The sequence below is a fragment of the Periplaneta americana genome, chromosome 9, assembly GCF_040183065.1.
Source record: "Periplaneta americana isolate PAMFEO1 chromosome 9, P.americana_PAMFEO1_priV1, whole genome shotgun sequence".
Lineage (NCBI taxonomy): Eukaryota > Metazoa > Arthropoda > Insecta > Blattodea > Blattidae > Periplaneta > Periplaneta americana.
Window position 1 is genome coordinate 167,565,157 of NC_091125.1, and position 19,705 is coordinate 167,584,861.

The 19,705-nt window shown below is 35.3% G+C and overlaps 1 protein-coding gene across 1 annotated transcript in view; it reads left to right on the forward strand.

Annotated features, from left to right (window-relative positions):
• mtgo (miles to go) overlaps positions 1–19,705 on the forward strand; it is a 466,045-nt gene that overhangs the window by 321,588 nt on the left and 124,752 nt on the right. Inside the window, exon 3 of the mRNA XM_069836312.1 lies at positions 7,748–7,920. Coding sequence (XP_069692413.1) covers positions 7,748–7,920 — 173 coding nt within the window. The remainder of the gene's footprint in view (positions 1–7,747; positions 7,921–19,705) is intronic.

Genomic DNA, 19,705 nt, shown 5'->3' on the forward strand with positions numbered 1-19,705 from the left:
TATTATTATTATTATTATTATTATTATTATTATTATTATTATTATTATTATTATTAGTTTCTGTCTTGGTCGTCAGTCGTCAATTTCATATCCTACATACAAAAAATATCACGAGTCGCCACGGGACCTAGGTTTGATCCCCTGTGCCAGTACTGTATTCTGATGTCCGTGCTGGGAAAGCCCCAGCCAGACTGACAATGAGAGGCTCTCTTCTGGCAACGTATCAGAGCGCGGCTGCCAAATCGTCTTGTAACGCTGCTGGCCCTTCGAAGTGACGAGAAATCGTTGGAACTTACTGACGATTCAAGTCGGGGAAAGTGTTTATTCCGCCTGGTTACCTTCGTACAAATACACTTCCTGGACAAAAATGTCTCAGGAAATGTTTGAAGAAAGAAATGCGTTGTGCGTGCGTGCGCTTTTTCATGGTAATAAAATCTTCGTATTCAGAATAAATAAACCATTCAGCCTTTACATTGATGTTGGTTCACGGGTTCAAACCTGGCCCTACGGCTTTGGATTTTAAAGAATAAAACAAATTCTTATCTTTGCTTCCTCCGGGAAGGAAGGAGGTGTGTACGTGCGCATGCGTGTTTGTTTTTAGTGATAGTCTTCCGATCCAAAATAACCAAGTCGTCCAGCCCTTGGCCTACACTGATGTTGGTTCTCTAATCCCAACCACTTCTATAATCCTTTCGCTGTAAGAAAAATCCTAATATAAACAATAGCACGTGACTGAAGTGAGCCTTCATTGGCCACTGTTTGGCGCCATAGATTCTCAGTACGTGTTCCCGCTTACTGTTGTACATTCTGTTTCATGTTAACCATTTCCCGTTACTCGTCAAGTAGACCTAACCTCACTACTATGCATTCAGTTGCTTAGGAAACATTTATAATTACTCTAATTAAAACTCACATAACTTATTATATACATTTAAGACTATTTGTTTTTCTCCGCTTTTGAGAGGGTTTCCACTCTTATGTTTAATAACCACACACACCGAGGATGCAGAAGCCATACTTCAGTAGCACGTGCTTAGTGAACAACCAAAAGCTCAAGTGACGCCAGCTTGTTACAGGAACAGACTACTTCGGTATTTCTGTTTGTATTCATCCGCGTTCATTAGTACATAACAAAATATAAAAGTAGCTTTTCTTTTACATATCATTTTACATATGATAGAAGTTATATGTTTTATTGTATTTAACAACTAGAATTCAATTTTTTATTTTTAAATAATACAAGATGATAGTTTCCAAATATGGAACTATATTTTCCTGCGTCGTGTGAATGTTTCGACTGTGAGCCAATCACAGGTTTACAGCCACGTGCTTGTGTTTACATTAGGATTTTTCTTACAGCGGAAACATTATAGGACAATGAATGTTACCAATTTTAAATGCCAGTTTTTTATTTATTTATTTATTTATTTATTTATTTATTTATTTATTTATTTATTTATTTATTTATTTATTTATTCTGGTGTAGTTAAGGCCATCAGGCCTTCTCTGCCACAACACCAGGAATACAAATACAATAATAGAAATAAACAGAAAAAAATACACTATATACAAAGTAAAGCTACACAAGAAATAGAGAGAGAGAGAGAGAGAGAGAGAGAGAGAGAGAGAGAGAGAGAGAGAAAACACTATAAACAAAGTAAAGCCACACAAAAATATACACATGTTGCAGTCACACAAACTTTAAATGAGTGATTAAGTATCATAATTAATTCTATCCTAACTAACTAATATAAACAAGAAACTTGCAATTTTAATCTAGATTAAAAAAGAAAAAACACAAATCAATACTTCTAGCAATACCTAAAAACATTAACTAAGACAAAATTTTCCAATTTAATTTTGAATTGTGATAAAGTCCGGCAGTCCCTGACGTCATTAGGTAACGAATTCCAGATGCGAAGTATTTCTACAGTATAGGAAGATGAGTATAAAGACGTTCTATGATGAGGGATAGAAAGAAGTGCTTGATGTCGGTTTCGAAGAGTTGTAAGAAATTGAAAGCGCGATAACAGATAATTCGGAGTAGAAGTATGCATGGTTCTAAACAGAAGAGACAGTGAATGTATTGTTCTTCGTTCCTTCAGACGCGCCCATGAAAGTAACTGGAGGGAAGGCGTTATATGGTCAAATTTACGAGTATTGCAGATGAATCGTATGCACACATTATGAAGACGTTGTAGTTTCTCAGCTAAGAGTGAACTTACATTAGTTAGTAAGGAATCGCAATAATCAAAATGGGGCATTACAAGCGTGTGAATAAGATTCTTTTTTAGACTAAGTGATAGAAATTCTTTCATATGGAACAAGGAGTGAAGTTGAGAAAATATTTTTTTGTCTGTAGAGAAGAAAAAATATCAGAAATGGTTGCAATAAATAGGGTGAACAGTAAGTAATGGCATTAAATTCAGGGGGTTATTCTTTGAAATTTTTCAAACAAAAAAATTGTAATACAATTTTGGTCGTTTTTTGCTTCCTTTTGGAGATAAAAATTGTTTTATGTGAAACATTACATAGCGTGTTTCGGGAAAGCCATTCACTGAACTTCAGTATGCTCAGTCAGTTTAAGAGAGCAGTGTGATATGATGATAGATGATAGAAGGAAGTTTAGTTTTGTCCTTTAAATGTACAGAAATGTGATCCGAACAAATTTAACTTTTCGTTCTGATAAGGAATTTTGCAATATTACATTTGTTCAGATCAAATTTCTGCATATTTAAAGGACAAAACTGAAATTCTTTCAATCATTTATTATCATAATACACTGCTCTCTTAAACTGACTGAGCATATCGGGAATTAAATCGAATGCTTTCCCGAAACACGCTTTGAGATGTTTCATATTCAACAATTTTTATGCGGAAAAGGAATCAAAAACGAGCAAAATTTTATGAAATTTTTTTGTTTTTGAAATATCTCAAAGAATAACCCTCTGAAATTATGAAATTACTTATGGTTCACTCTCTGTATGTAGCCTACAGCTATTTTTGTGTGAAATTAATTTTCATATATCTATACATCTTGATTACACAACTTTTAACACTGTATCACTTCGGAATATGTATTATATGACTTTCTTGTGTTAAATTCTAACGTACCTTGTTTACATGTTTCGACCTATTTATGGGTCATCCTCAGAACTGGTCGTTGTTGGTATTGGCGCCTCTTGTTTTGTTTCCTGTGAGGGTGTGTTCGTGTGGTGTAAACTGGAGTCAAAGAGTGTGTGTGTTCTGAAATTGAGTTGTGTGTTGAGAATTTCGTAAACACACTAGAACAATATGAAATATATAGACACACGAAAACACACCCCAACGAAATTCTCAACACACAACTCAATTTCAGAACACACACACTCTTTGACTCTACATTACACCACACGAACACACCCTCACAGGAAAAAAAGAAGAGGCGCCAAGACCAACAACGACCAGTTCTGAGGATGACCCATAAATAGGTCGAAACATGCAAACAAGGTACGTTAAAATTTAACACAAGAAAGTATTATCATACATATTCCGAATTCATATATTTAACTCATATCTTATTTTGGTATTATTTAAGTGTAATTTGAATAACAATTGAAGAGAATGAAGTGTAAGCAGTGTTGTTATTATTATTATTATTATTAACTTATTATTATTATTATTGTTATTATTATTATTATTATTATTATTATTATTATTATTCGCAACATGATGAAGGAAATAAATTCTAAGGAAATTCGTGAGTCATATGAGATAGTACACAAATGTATGTTTCCGGAACCCACGTCACATGAAAGTCTTTGTTGTTTTTGGCCAGTTTTTGCTTTGTGTACTAGGATGCAATGCATAAGTTGGCATGATCACGTGCTTCGTCAGATTCCAGAATTTCCCTTAAGTCACGTGTTCCAGGGGACGTTACAATAAATTGTGTCGCTGCTCGGCTGTTACGTAGTAGATTCAATGCGCGCCTTACCTGTTGCTTCCTGCTCTGGTGACAGCGGTGTGTCAGAGAGAAGACTGAATGTAACCCTTTTCTTGTAATAGAGGGATCATATTGGTCGTGGTCGTTACCATGGCAATTTTATTTCTTAGTTCTGGAGGATTTTAAACATTTATTTTCTTTTTATTGTGGGGCTTTGATAACGAGACCAGTCCATCTTACTCCTTGTTAATGTTGATCAGTCGTCGTAGATACTCCGAGACTTGTGGGTTCAAATCCTGCCGAGGTCATTGGATTTTAAGGCAATTGGTGGGCCTGCAGGATAGAGGCTGAAGGAGCCCTGTATCGTCAAATAACCTTGTCCCTGAATGAGAGATATCAAGGCAAAATTTAGCAGCCATTTCTCGCCCGCGTCAAAATTTGGGTGTAGAGCAGTTCAGTTCGTAGAAGTGACGAAAATGCATGCTGGCTTTCCCTACACTCCACCGACAATCCGCCAATTATATTTCCTTCTCTTCTTGCTTCCTTGGTGATAGAACCGGCATGTAACTCCAAAACGTTGTAAATTTTACGACATTGTGTTAATTTATGCTAAGCTCTACGTAACTAATTTCAGGACAGTTAAAAATGTGTATTTCTGATGGTAGAGGCGATATGTAGCCCCAATACGTTGGATGTTTTTACATCTGTAAAATGATGCAAAAACAAAAAAACTGCACCACGATGAACACCCTGACAATATTAAATTTTGTGTAGTTACTAAAGTCCGTCAGAATCTTAAATTAACATGTGTATTGAACACCGTGAAAATCTTGTATTTTTCCGCATATTGAGCTCTATAAAATTATACATCTTTCTTTATATTCAACGCTGTGAAAATCTTAATGATTGAACACTAAAAATCTTAATTAATATGCATATTGAAGATCGTGAAAATCTTAAATCATTTTGTATACTGAGCACCGTAGAAATGTTACACCACTCTGTATTTTGAACACTGAATTTATCATTATGTGTAGTGAACACCGTGAAAATGTTAATCATTATGTATATCGAACACCGTGAAAGTATTGTTATGTAGGCCTGCATTTAACACCGTGAAAATATTAATCTTTATGTAAATTGAACACCGTGAAAATGTTAATCATTATGTATATCGAACACCGTGAAAGTATTGTTATGTAGGCCTGCATTTAACATCGTGAAAATATTAATCTTTATGTAAATTGAACACCGTGAAAATGTTAATCATTATGTATATCGAACACCGTGAAAATATTGTTATGTAGGCCTACATTGAACACCGTGAAAATATTAATCTTTATGTAAATTGAACACCGTGAAAATGTTAATCATTATGTATATCGAACACCGTGAAAATATTAATCATTATGTATATTGAGCACCATGAAAATTTAATCATTCTGTACCCAATATATTGAACGCCGTAAAGTCTTATCATTATGTATATTGAACGTCGTGAAAATCTTTTATCATTCTGTGTATTGAACACCATTGAAATCCTTTATTTCCTGTTTATTGTACATCGTGAAAATCTTTTATCATTCTGTGTATTGAACACCGTTGAAATCCTATATTTCCTGTTTATTGTACATCGTGAAAATCTTTTATCATTCTGTGTATTGAACACCGTTGAAATCCTATATTTCCTGTTTATTGTACATCGTGAAAATCTTTTATCATTCTGTGTATTGAACACCGTTGAAATCCATTATTTCCTGTTTATTGTACATCGTGAAAATCTTTTATCATTCTGTGTATTGAACACCGTTGAAATCCTATATTTCCTGTTTATTGTACATCGTGAAAATCTTTTATCATTCTGTGTATTGAACACCGTTGAAATCCTATATTTCCTGTTTATTGTACATCGTGAAAATCTTTTATCATTCTGTGTATTGAACACCGTTGAAATCCTATATTTCCTGTTTATTGTACATCGTGAAAATCTTTTATCATTCTGTGTATTGAACACCGTTGAAATCCATTATTTCCTGTTTATTGTACATCGTGAAAATCTTTTATCATTCTGTGTATTGAACACCGTTGAAATCCTATATTTCCTGTTTATTGTACATCGTGAAAATCTTTTATCATTCTGTGTATTGAACACCGTTGAAATCCTATATTTCCTGTTTATTGTACATCGTGAAAATCTTTTATCATTCTGTGTATTGAACACCGTTGAAATCCTATATTTCCTGTTTATTGTACATCGTGAAAATCTTTTATCATTCTGTGTATTGAACACCGTTGAAATCCATTATTTCCTGTTTATTGTACATCGTGAAAATCTTTTATCATTCTGTGTATTGAACACCGTTGAAATCCTATATTTCCTGTTTATTGTACATCGTGAAAATCTTTTATCATTCTGTGTATTGAACACCGCTGAAATCCTGTATTTCCTGTTTATTGTACATCGTGAAAATCTTTTATCATTCTGTGTATTGAACACCGTTGAAATCCTGTATTTCCTGTTTATTGTACATCGTGAAAATCTTTTATCATTCTGTGTATTGAACACCGTTGAAATCCTATATTTCCTGTTTATTGTACATCGTGAAAATCTTTTATCATTCTGTGTATTGAACACCGTTGAAATCCTGTATTTCCTGTTTATTGTACATCGTGAAAATCTTTTATCATTCTGTGTATTGAACACCGTTGAAATCCTGTATTTCCTGTTTATTGTACATCGTGAAAATCTTTTATCATTCTGTGTATTGAACACCGCTGAAATCCTGTATTTCCTGTTTATTGTACATCGTGAAAATCTTTTATCATTCTGTGTATTGAACACCGTTGAAATCCTGTATTTCCTGTTTATTGTACATCGTGAAAATCTTTTATCATTCTGTGTATTGAACACCGTTGAAATCCTGTATTTCCTGTTTATTGTACATCGTGAAAATCTTTTATCATTCTGTGTATTGAACACCGTTGAAATCCTGTATTTCCTGTTTATTGTACATCGTGAAAATCTTTTATCATTCTGTGTATTGAACACCGTTGAAATCCTTTATTTCCTGTTTATTGTACATCGTGAAAATCTTTTATCATTCTGTGTATTGAACACCGTTGAAATTCTGTATTTCCTGTTTATTGTACATCGTGAAAATCTTTTATCATTCTGTGTATTGAACACCGCTGAAATCCTGTATTTCCTGTTTATTGTACATCGTGAAAATCTTTTATCATTCTGTATATTGGACACCGTGGAAACCCTGAATTTTCTGTTTATTGAACTTCATGAAAATCTTTTATCAGTTTCTGTATTAAAACCGTGGAAACCTTATATTTTCTGTTTATTGAACATCGTAAAAATCTTTTATCATTCTGTATATTGGACACCGTGGAAACCCTATATTATTCTGTTCATTGAACATCGAGAAAATCTTAAATTATCATATAATTGAACGTGAAAACCTTACGAAATATAGTTAACAATACAAATGTTGTTCAAATTATCAATATTGTTTGGTTGTACTGGTGAAATCACTTGATTATACATATTATACTGTTTAAGTTTTCGCTATTCTGTGTTATTAGATGTTGAACTCCAAATGTTCTCTCGAAAGTGAATTCTTTATACAAATATGTTCTGCCTTTTGGTGAATTTCTATGGCCTGGCTGTCAAAGAAAACATAATTCAACTAAGAAATCGATCCATTATGGTCATGAACTCATAAAAGTTACTCAGTGTACTGTAACGGAATTGAATGTTTAAAATTGATTAGAGTATAAGAGTTAACTGATGATTTTGTTTGTGGTGCTCCTCCACAGGACCGGTGACTGTTCCGATGGTGTCGACGAATTCGTCGCCTCCCATAGCCATGCCGGTGCAAGTTCCGCCGGGCCACGTGGTACAGCAGATCGTGGACGAGAGCGGGACGCTCCGGCACGTGATCCTGTCCCCCCAGCCCCCCATCGTGCCCATGCCTCCGCCGCCGCATTATGTAAGTACACGTGGAATGGCCGGCACGACCTTAGCAGGGTATTTCTCTATATGGGGTTATTTTATAACCTTATTGTGTCGAAGCCTTGCAATAATATACCGTGTGGCAGGGTTTAAGGGGAGAGGATGGTATTTTTTTTTAACTTTTTTCCTATTTGGTGTAAAATATTAATTTTTTGTACATAGAGTGTGATCGGTCCAACCGGCTCTTAGGCGCGAGCTAGCTCGTTGGCTCGCGCTCCCAAGAGAGAGTCGTTCAAAAGAGTCAGTTCACGAGCTGGTTGCCAGCTCTTTCGTTCGCGAACGACATCGTTCAAAGAGCTGGTTGCGTAACATATCGAAACTGTCAATAATAGTGTAATCTATGACATTAGGAATCAGAAGGATAACAGGGACAATCGTATTATGTTAAACAAAATAGATGAAAAAACAAAGCCTGCAACATAAACGTTATACAATGTTATACGTATTTTTTCTACACACACATCAGCTGATAGAAAGCCGCGTATACCTTATTTTATTTCAAGGAGTGCAGTTCGGTGGCTCCTTTGAACACCCACTTACAGATTTATGACTTCCTACACAAACACCTCTGACAATTCCATCCTGTCCCCTCGTCCCAAAATTGCACAGTTGCCATAATCCTGGTGACCTTCGAAATTATGCAGTGAAACTGACGGGATTCTTGAAATTCGGAAAAGATGCGGCAACTCTGCCTCCACGTGGATTTGACGGGCACCTGTCAATTCTTCTGAACGAGGGTTGTGATTGGTTACTAACAAGAGAAGACAAGATTTCCGTCACAGTAAGGAAGACATTTATTTATGACAATCAATTAGTAGGGAGCAGTAGATGGTCTGTAGGCTCGTGAACGACTCATCACTAATTATAGAGCTCATAGCTGTGGCAACTCAACCAAATATAAATATTTTGAAAAAAAAAATTATTTGGGGGCCCAAATTTGAAAAAAAAATGTACCCAATGCAGGATTGTACTAAAACCGATATATCTAAACCGTTTTTAAAGATAGATTCAAACGGTCTTTTGCACTGTATTTGCAAAATCATGTTCTACAAACTGTCTGTAACAGAATTTTGATATTATTCCCTACGTTTGTAAAATAAACAATTAAAATTTAATAACAATTTATGCTCAAAGCATTATTATATGCTAATAGACCTGAAGATGCCACTAATGGGCGAAAGCGCTAGTCATGTTTAATTGTGTAATGACCTAATGTAATTTTTGTATTATTTCTTAGGTTAATAAAATAGTTATCGAAGGATTATTATAATTATTTCATTTATATGCTAACTTGTCGGACCAATATGCCTCTTTAAAAATTTGGCTTACAGTTAGAGGAAATTTCGTAAAAATCAAAATCTGCTCGAGCGGGATCCGAACCCACTGCCAAGCGCAATCTCAGATCAGGAGACTGGTATTTTACCGTTCAACCGTGCCGGTGGTCTGTATCGTGTTGACTCCTTGCAATAAAACATGCTATAGCCCATGGATGGGCATCGTGCCTCACTTGAGAATTAGTGCCTCACTGACCTTCACAGAGCTTATCGCTCTGAGTGACATCATCTTCACAGTCCCCGTTTCTCCCTCACGTAGCTCCTAGGCGTGGGCAGGTTCTGTATCAGTTTCATAAGCAATATCAATGGTGGCATAATGGCATTATCAAAGCAGTGTGTACGCGTTAGAAAACGATTATTTCATGAGAAATGCGAGGAAGAGTTATTTTGCTATTTAGAAGGGGAGAACATACGATGTATGTTATGCTCGAAAATCCTATTAGGCATTAATAAATTTAATATACAACGACATTACTCCTTATGTCATAAAGAACATGCTGAATTAGAAGGTAAGACAAATTAAATGTTATTTTTCGTACTATTCCGAAGAAAATTTATGATCTTAACATGTGCATAGTATACTAAATACGACATTATACCTTAAACACGCTGCATTAAAAGGTAGCCTACGAGGAATTAAATGTTGTTTGTACGTATTATTTCCAAAAGAAATTTATTTTAAAAAATATCAAATGTGCGTAGAAAACGAAATATGATTTTCTGAAATTATTTTAGGACGAGAACGTGCAAATCTATTAAGTAATCTTAATAAACGCCAGAATATTCAAGAAAATAAACGTAGACAACGTGATGGAATATTATTGGCTAGTTACGCAATTTCTCGCCTGTGATTTAAATCAATTCATTGATGGAGAAATAGTAAAGAGGTTTATGATTAAAGCTGCCGAATTAATTTGCCAAATTGAATAAAAGTTTTCGAGTCTCTTACGTTAACCAATCGCTTTCCTAATAGTTCGCCACTGACCACCTTAGCGATTACGATAAGGTGACGCAGGTCACAGCAGTTTATATTTTCCATCCTACTCTGCAGTCCCCTCTCCTAGTAAACAAACTGTTTCAAATCGAGTGCCTCACGTAACCGAAAATTGTGTCCATGTATGCTATAGCCTTACAGTGTATGTTATGAGTAGACATCGGATTTTTAGGCACTAAAAATTGCAGTTTTAGGCGCCTAAAATAAGCTCAAAATTTGTAAAATTAGGCTCTATTTTAATGAAAATAGGCATTTTAGGCACATCAAGGTATCATACTTATTTCTTTCACTGAAATTTTTAGTTATACACTAAAATACGCACAAAAAAGTATGTTTAAACATTAAAAAAGAATACTATATTATATTTATAAACAGAGCTGCACAAATTTAATATATTGAAACTAATGAAATAATGATTATTGATATCAAGATTACTCATTTTAAGTTATTGAAATTCAGTTCCATGCTCAGACTTTATTATAATTATCTGCACAGTACACCACCAGAATTTTTTCTAAATTCTCCACAGTTAACCTTTGCCTTTTGTCACTGAGAATCATTTTGAAAGCAGGCGCAAAAATACAAAGTTCCACTTATTGTTGCATTTCCTGGTAGTGTTAACACTAGGAGGACCATTCTTTTAAATATTTTGTAACGGTTTAGCCTACTAATTCGCAGTTTTACGACTTTTCATAAATATTTCAAAAACACTCTTTCTCCAAAAATTGTGATTTTATGACACTCTGAAGGGCAGTACAGCTAATCGGTTTGAGACCGAAAACAGTCATTTTTATAGTATAGTATATCTCTGAATCGGTAGCAGCACATGTTGTGATTGTTGCCTGCTTCAAAACTAAGGTTGGTTCTTTGTCGGCATTTATGCCTCCAAACATGTTAAATTCGGTGAAATCTATTGCGAGTGTCGTGAGATTCAAAACATTTTGTTTCCTTTATCAATGGTTTCATGGCCGGTGTGAAGCAAACTTTCCACTTTTTAAATGCCTTAAATTTCGCAGTGAATGCATGTATAAATTATAAAAAGTAAGAGTAAAATGCGAAACTTTACAGTGAGTTAGGCATTTTTAGGCGAATATTAACAAATTAGGCTCTAATAACCGTTTTAGGGCATTTTAGGGCACTATAAAACTCTTTGAATACCTTTAAATTTCCATGAAACACAAATATTAATAATTATTTTTACTTTTCTCCTAAAGAAACAAAATAGGCATTTGCCCTAGAATCCGATGTCTGGTTATGAGTTATGGCTTCAGAAGGACATTTTTTATACATATGTTTCGACTTTGGAAGATATCTGTCATATTTTCCAATCTCCTCTTGAGCAAGGCGTCCTGTTCAGTTCGTCTAGGAAATCTTGAAAACTTTCACTTCTTGTACATTCCTTTGAGGAACACAGAAAGCTTTTCCTTGCGCGATAGACTTGATCTTGACTTCTCGTCCTATTCTGTTTTTCTCCACAATGATTTCCGTCGTGACCTTCGCTGCAGCAACACCAGGAACTTTTATCTTTTGGTTCTTCCAGGAAGCGTCGAATAAAAGGAAATAAACAACTTTATGAACGAGGGGTGCTAAACAACTTCTGCGCACATAGGACTCTGAGCATAAGGCTGAGATAGGAACTTCACATACTGCATTATATTTCCTATATTTTCGTTTTTATTGTTGCGGAGCTTCCAGAGGATGTAGCTTTTCATTAAGAAAACTTTATTACAATTCGTTTAGGTTTTATATCAGTTCTTGGTCTCCCCAGCCAGTTTCAATTCACCATTCCTCCATTGCATGAGTAGAACTATCTCATAAATTTGAATAATAAATAATAATAATAATAATATATTTTGTAGCTAATACTATTGTTATTTCAACACAGGGCCGGATGATAGTTTCGGTCAAAATACTATAGTTTTGTGGTGCTATAATAGTACGATACAGCATTGCCAACCTTCAGACACAAAATTATGAAATTGTAGTCTAAAGGCCCATTCACAATAAAAATTAAACATAACCATAACATAAACACAGAAGTTTGCGCCCAGACTATCAAATGGGATCATTCACAATGATTCACATAAGCATTGACATAAACATTACCGTAAGACGTTAACATGAAAGTTTGCAAACTCCAAACTTTCATGTTTATGCTTACGTGATTTGCAAACAGAACACAATCGTGGAGCGCTGAAGTATAATAATAATAATAATAATAATAATAATAATAATAATAATGGTTTATTTTAACTGGCAGAGTTAAGGTCATTCGGCCTTCTCTTCCACTCAACACGACAGAATATGAGGAAATGGCGTCGTTGTTATGTTTCCATGGTTACCAAGTATGTTTGCTGTTATGTTTATGTTCCCATCGTGAATGATGGTATGACTTCTTGATTTTACCGTAACGTTTATATTCTTAAGTTAACGCTTACGTTATGTTTAATTTTCATTGTGAATGAGCCTTAAAAATTATCGGATTTTCCACGAAATTATGGCAAACATACAATATTAATGTCATACAACCTAAACTTTACACAATACTAAATAAACCCAATCACTTCGCTCACTGAAGAAGCACCAACGGCAGCCACGAACAGTCTATTGTGATCGTTGCTTACGAGATTATACAATTGTGATTAACTGGATAGCAACTATGATGCAAGCTCACTACTGACTGAGAAAGAATCCGGGCTCATCAGAATCTTAACGAAAAGCGGGACAGATCACAAAACGAATAGACTCAACTCATACAGTATGTGTTTGAGTAATGTGATTGTTGCTTCCTATGGAAGACAGAGTTGAATTAATTTAGAGGAATAATGTGATCTAACAAAAATTATCACATTATCCTGAAAGTGTTATCGCATGGTTGGCAACCCTGGCACGATAGTAACTTCAGCCACGAAACGCTGGCAACACTGATTATTATATTTTATTTCCGTCTCTCACAATCCAGATAATACCATGTTCAATTTCACAAACTTTCTCTTTCTCGTTTACGTTTTTGAATGTTTTCCATTATACATACTAGGTTCAAAAAGTTCCCGGAATTTGCTAGCATCATAGAAACAACGTACCTTAAACACTATTCTACAGCATTTCCTTCAAAATAGTTGCCTTCCGCAACAACACACTTTTGCCAACGCGTGTAGAGTTCCTGGAAGCAGGCCTGGAAGCCATTTTGTGAAACCCGTCTTAGTGCTCTCGTCGCGTTTGCGATAACCTCTTCAGCATTGAATCTCCGTCCTTTCAGATGACTTTTCAGACGGGGAAACAGAAAGTAATCAGGTGGTGAGAGATCAGGAGAGTATGGTGGATGATCCAAAGCAGTTATGTTGTGCATGGCAAGAAAATTCTTTACAATAATTGCGCGATGAGCAGGTGCATTGTCATGCATAAGGAACCAGTTGTTTTCTACCCTCTTTTCTGGACGTTTCCTTCTCACTGCGTCCCAGAGGCGACGGAGGGTTTCTACGTACAATTCTTTCGTTACAGTACGACCTTCTGGAATGAACTCATGGTGCAGGAGACCCTGAGAGTCGAAGAAAACTTCCAACATAACTTTGCTTTAAGTGAGCTTAAATGCGACAGGCTCATGTTAGTAGATTTACTGGCATGAAAAAGAACTCCTGCGGGACAAAATTCCGGCACATCCGGCGATGCTGATATAACCTCTGCAGTTGAGAGCGTCGTTAAATAAAACATAACATTTAAAATAACTTTGCCTTTGGAAGTGTGCCTAGGAAATTTTTGCTTCCGAGGAGATGTTTTCGATTTCCACTCACATGACTGTCGTTTAGGGACTGGGTCGTACAAGTAGCACCAGTTTCATTTTGTTTAAGAAATCACCATCTTCATCAGCCATACTGATCATGTCCCCAGCAAAACACAGAACTTGATGTTTGTACTTTGCTCTGTGGACATAATTACAAAATGCGACGAACAAACGAAACACTATGATAAACAATTGCCTACAACTCAAAACCAATAATTGCCATTATCAACAAACTTTAAGGAAATGACATCATGAATGTTACCAACAAAACAAATGTATAATATCCCTTGTTATATATTAATACGAAAAATGGTAGTAAAATTCCGGGAACTTTTTGAACCTAGTAGTAAAATGGGATAAGGCAAATGCTTTGGGTAAAGATTTAATAAAAATTGAAGTTTATTAAGTGTAATGTGACCCTTATTGAAATTATGAGTAAGATGTATTTGCACGTAACATTGTTGGACACGTGTAGAATGCCTATGTAGATGATCCAGACCCTATATTATTTTAATACCGTTATTATAATGTGCAATCGCTCTACAAACAGTGAAAAAAGAAAAGTAATTCTTGCGAAAAGCATTCATAATTTTATAAATGAGTGTAAAAGTGATAATCTACAGTATATACAACAATAAAATCGTAACTGACAAAATTGTAAAAAATAATAAAGAAAACTCTTTATTCATTCATTTAGTGTTCTGCCAAGGGCGCCCACAGGGGGCGCTACCACTGAGATTTTTTTTTAATTTTTACGCTTTTTTTTCTCTACGTGCTCGATACATGTTTTCTCAAACCCTCAGTAAACAATTCAACAAAAGCGAGTACCTGAAAGTATGAATGCATGTGCAAGGTAATTTAGGTTTCAGAAGTGACTATTTTTCATATTCAATTTTCTTTCTCCTCGTCTATCCATTTCCTCTTATTTTCTAACCATCTTGCTACCACTGATATTTGACCCTGTCGGCGCCCTTGTGTTCTGCCCAAGGGCAGGACTCTCACTGCAAACCCAGCTTTCTCCAGTCTTCCCTATTTTCTGCCTTCCTCTTTGTTTCCTCATGATCCATATATTTCAATGTATATCATCTGATAACTTCTTCTACCCCGAACTCTTCTCCCGTTCACCATTTCTTCCAGTGCATCCTTCAGTAGACAGTTTCTTCTCAGTCAGTGACCCAACCAATCCCATTTCTTTTTCCTCGTCAGTTTCAGCATCATTCTTTCTTCACCCACTCTTTCCAGCTTCATTTCTTATGCTGTCTGTCCACTTCACACGTTCCATTCTTCTCCATATTCACATTTCAAATCCTTCTATTCGCTTCGCTTCACTTCGTTGTAATGTCCATGTTCCTTCCCCATACAATGCCACACTCCATACAAAGCACTTCATTAGTCTCTTCCTTAGTTATTTTTCCTGAGGTCCGCAGAAGATGCTCTTTTTTTTTTCTATTAAAAGCTTCCTTGGCCATTGCTATCCTTTTTTTGACTTCCTGTCAGCAGCGAAAATTCTTATAAAACTTAAAAAAAAAAATTCCGAATTCGACCATTTATTGCAAAAAAAATCCTGTCATTCCACACTATGTCTAAAATTTCCCTTTTCCCTGATTTTTTGCGTAATCTGACAACACTGTACTGAGATGAATAGTAACAGCTACATTATTATTATTATTATTATTATTATTATTATTATTATTATTATTATTATTTATTAATGGCTTTTAAGGAACTCGGAGGTTCATTACTGACCCCCCCCCATCGGTCCCTATCCTGAGCAAGATCAATCTGGTCTGTATCATCATATCCCACCTTCCTCAAATCCATTTTAATATTAGCCTCCCATCTACGTCTCGGCCTCCCCAAAGGTCTTTTTCTCTCCTTTGCTGTGGTCGTGCCAGAGAATCAATCCCATTCGAAGGCGTGTTGTATGGTTTCGTAACAAGCTGTTTTTTACGGTGATGGGTTGTTAGCCCTTCGCCCAACTCCCAAGCTGGAGGACCATCCCCTATCCGCTGTCCACGACTGCTTATTCAATATATTCGCAGCTACCCTCCATATCTGGAGGCCGTCTCCCCTATCTGCAACCTAAGGACTCGCCATGCCGTGGTGATAGGGACCCACAATACATGTATTATTATCGTCTAATTACAAAATCCATAGTAAAGAAAAATAATTCACACTATGTGGAACATTGTATTCAGTTCAATTTATTTGGCCATTAGACATACAGTTTTAGGCTTCGTCAGAATATATTGAAAAACATATAAATACATTTTAAAAAACACTAATAAAAGAAACAGTAAAATTTAAATGATACAATGAAAACATGAAATAATTTGAAACTTTTAAATTAAAGAAAACTAAAATCACCAATTGTAAAATCTAGTTTTGAAGCTATTGATTGGTAATTTATAATATTGACTTAGGAGCTTATTATATAATTTCATCCCCATAATTAAAACGTTTGTGTTGCTCTTGTGTAATCTACAATATGGAATATTAATTTGTTCAGCATTTCTAATTTCATGATCATGTATATTGGCCACTAATGAGTAATTGTCGATATTTTGTCGAGTTTAAAGTACTAGATCATAATATATACAAATTTATGATTGTTAAAATCCGTGATTGTCTGAAAAGTGGTCGACAATGTTCCAGATAGTTTGATTTACATAAAATTCTAATAGCTTTCTTTTGTAAAATCAAGACGCTTCCAATTTTGGTTCCATTTCCCCAGAAAATCAGGGCATATCGGATTATCGACTGAAAGAAAGAAAAGTAGGCACATCTTAAATAATTTTGAGAAACGCAAGTCGTTAATTTCTTTAACAAATATAAATCTCTTGATAGCTTTGTGCATATGTATTCGATGTGCTTATCCCATGTTAAACTGGAGTCTATAAAAAGTCCTGGAAATTTTGTGTAGTTGAGTCTGTTGTATTCTCATCATTGGAAGAAAAGGTATTATGACGTAGAGATCTGCAAAATTGAAATTTTCCCTCTACTAAGAGGATTTTTTTGGAATAATTATGTGTCCGCTATCTTTTCTCCCCGCCATTGTTCTATTACGGACTCGCAACTGTTTTGTTTAAAAGTACCGGTAGATTTAAAATAAGGAACTGCCAACCTAACCACAGCCCGCTTCGTTCAGATTCTTGTATTTTGGGTCTTTGTTGCGGTTTGCGGTGTACACGGCACAGGCTGCTTAATTCCAAGCTCAAGGGCTGAATTTACGTGACACTGGCGCATATTTCAAACTTTATCGTTGGCATCTGTTTCGCACTTGAGTAAACTATCTCGAATTAACTGCTTAGCGTGCCACCTGTCCATGAGAATTTGAACTAGGCTGTTAAACATATGGTGTACACGAGGCGCTCGTGTCGCCGAGTTGCGTTCAACATTCCAATTGTGCATTATTAAATCTTGTGATTTACGACCAGAGAATCCGTTACTCGATCACGTGGATTAACACAGGACAAATGTTTGCGGTTGGGTTAAAATTGTGTGGTGGTGGCTGGAATTAGGTTAACGCCTCTATGCGCGGAAGAAGGTTTTAAACAAATTGTTTGTTAAACATGTGAGTCCGACATCGTTTTAGGGTGTGTTTATTAACTTTGTTAACAAATCATTTTTTGTGTTTATGAACACAATCAGCCCTTTTTTTCCTCTGCCATGTTTATGAATGTGTTCAGTAATTTTTTAATGAAACGTTTCATTAAATTTTGCAACGTCCATCAACTTTTCCTACTACGTATGAGCGTATGCAGTAACAAGAGTTTTTAAATTTTTATAGATGCTGATTCTGTTATGTTCATATATTTACATATTCGTGTTCAATTTTTCAAAGAATGCACTTTTACACTGGGCTACAAAAGAAATGCCGATACGAAATTATATCGTTTTCCGAGGACTTAGGCAAACATGGCGAGGTGGAAAGCTATTTTCCTGAGATTGTTTTTTAAAAACATGTTAAATACGACTTTTATAACATGTTCACGTTACTATTTAATACGAATTATTGCTTTTAAATTATTCATAATACTTTTATTTTACAACATTAATAAGAATACTACACGAAAATAGTGAAACTGCAGTTTATATGGTATTCCACAACCTTCCTTACTATCCAAGGATGCTGTCATTGTTAAGACTGGTTCACAATAAACCGGGAACGAGAAGCAGAGGACGTGAATATGAAAATTTTTGATTCACAATAAACCGAGAACGTAGACGACTATGCATATCGATATGCATGTCAATAACGATATGTAAAGTCGATATTACGCATTCTGATGTTATTTGTGTATAATTGATCAGTGGCGTTCTTTCATGAGTACAAGGCAGCCAACATAAACACAGGTTAAACAACTTCGAAATTTCAACTGAAACATTTCATTAGGTAAGGTACTATAAATATGCCCATGCATCTTTATTATCACAACGTATTTTAAGTCTACCATGACGTAAAATAATTAGAGAAGAAACATTTGTAATAGAACAAAAATGAACACAACAGTAGTTATTGAATTGAAGCATGAATATGTAGTGTGTAATACAACCAATACAGTAATAAATATGATTCACTTACGATCGGTGTTCAAACATGCAGCTATTTCTCATCTTTATACGAGGCGCGCCGCTTATCGTAAACGTGAGGATTTTCCTCAACACTCAATATTAGAATCTCATCAAATAAAACTTGCTCCATGACGCAAAGCACAGAACAAAATAATGCATAGGTTATGTCACGGTCTTCTTGCTACAAAATATACGACGACAAAATAGCTTTTAGGTGGCAATAGAATGAATCTAGTGGGCTGTGATCGGAAACGTTAACGCCGAAGTTGAAACTTGGCCAACTCTCCTTTCCCGATCCCGGGCTCGGGCAAGCTTTTCGTTAATTGTGAATGCTCATATTTAAATGTACACATTTTAACAATTTTACCGTTTTCGTTTTCGTTCCGATTCTCGTTTCCGGTTTATTGTGAACCAGCCTTTACAATCGATATATACGGCCAGTTACGTTTCATGGTGTATTAACAAAAAAACGTATCAGTTTCATTATAGGCCTAAATATAAATATATAATTTATAGTGTATTTATACTTTATATATGAACAAGCTGAATGATGTAATGGTAACTGAGCAATAATAGAGTTTATATGCAATGCCTTCTGTGTATTTATGTTTCTTTTGTTTCCCATCGTAACACGACATTTGAAATCGATAGCGACTTCGACTCGGCATTTCTTTTCCAGCCCAGTTGTGTTCGTAGCTTCGTGGCAAGCTGTTTTTACAAATTAATTTTAAATAAGTGATTTTTTTAAATTCAAATATCGTACTACCACAAACTGAATATTTTCTAGTAATAATATGTACAGTAGCCTATATTGTGTTTAGGAATCTTCAAAATATCGTCTGCAGTGGCTGATATACCTCAGTATAACATTTTACCACTGCCGAATATAATTCTCTGCTCTTCTATAGAGACGTCTGACAAACAGAGCTGAATAGACGAGTGGTTCTTCCTGTCAGAAGGATGGATTGCTCAAGTCGTGGGTCGATATCTCAATGAAAAGGAAGAGTGTGTTTTCTCCTCTAATGACTTGGAGCGTATTGACGGATTACCAGGAGATTCTACAGGAATATATCTATTG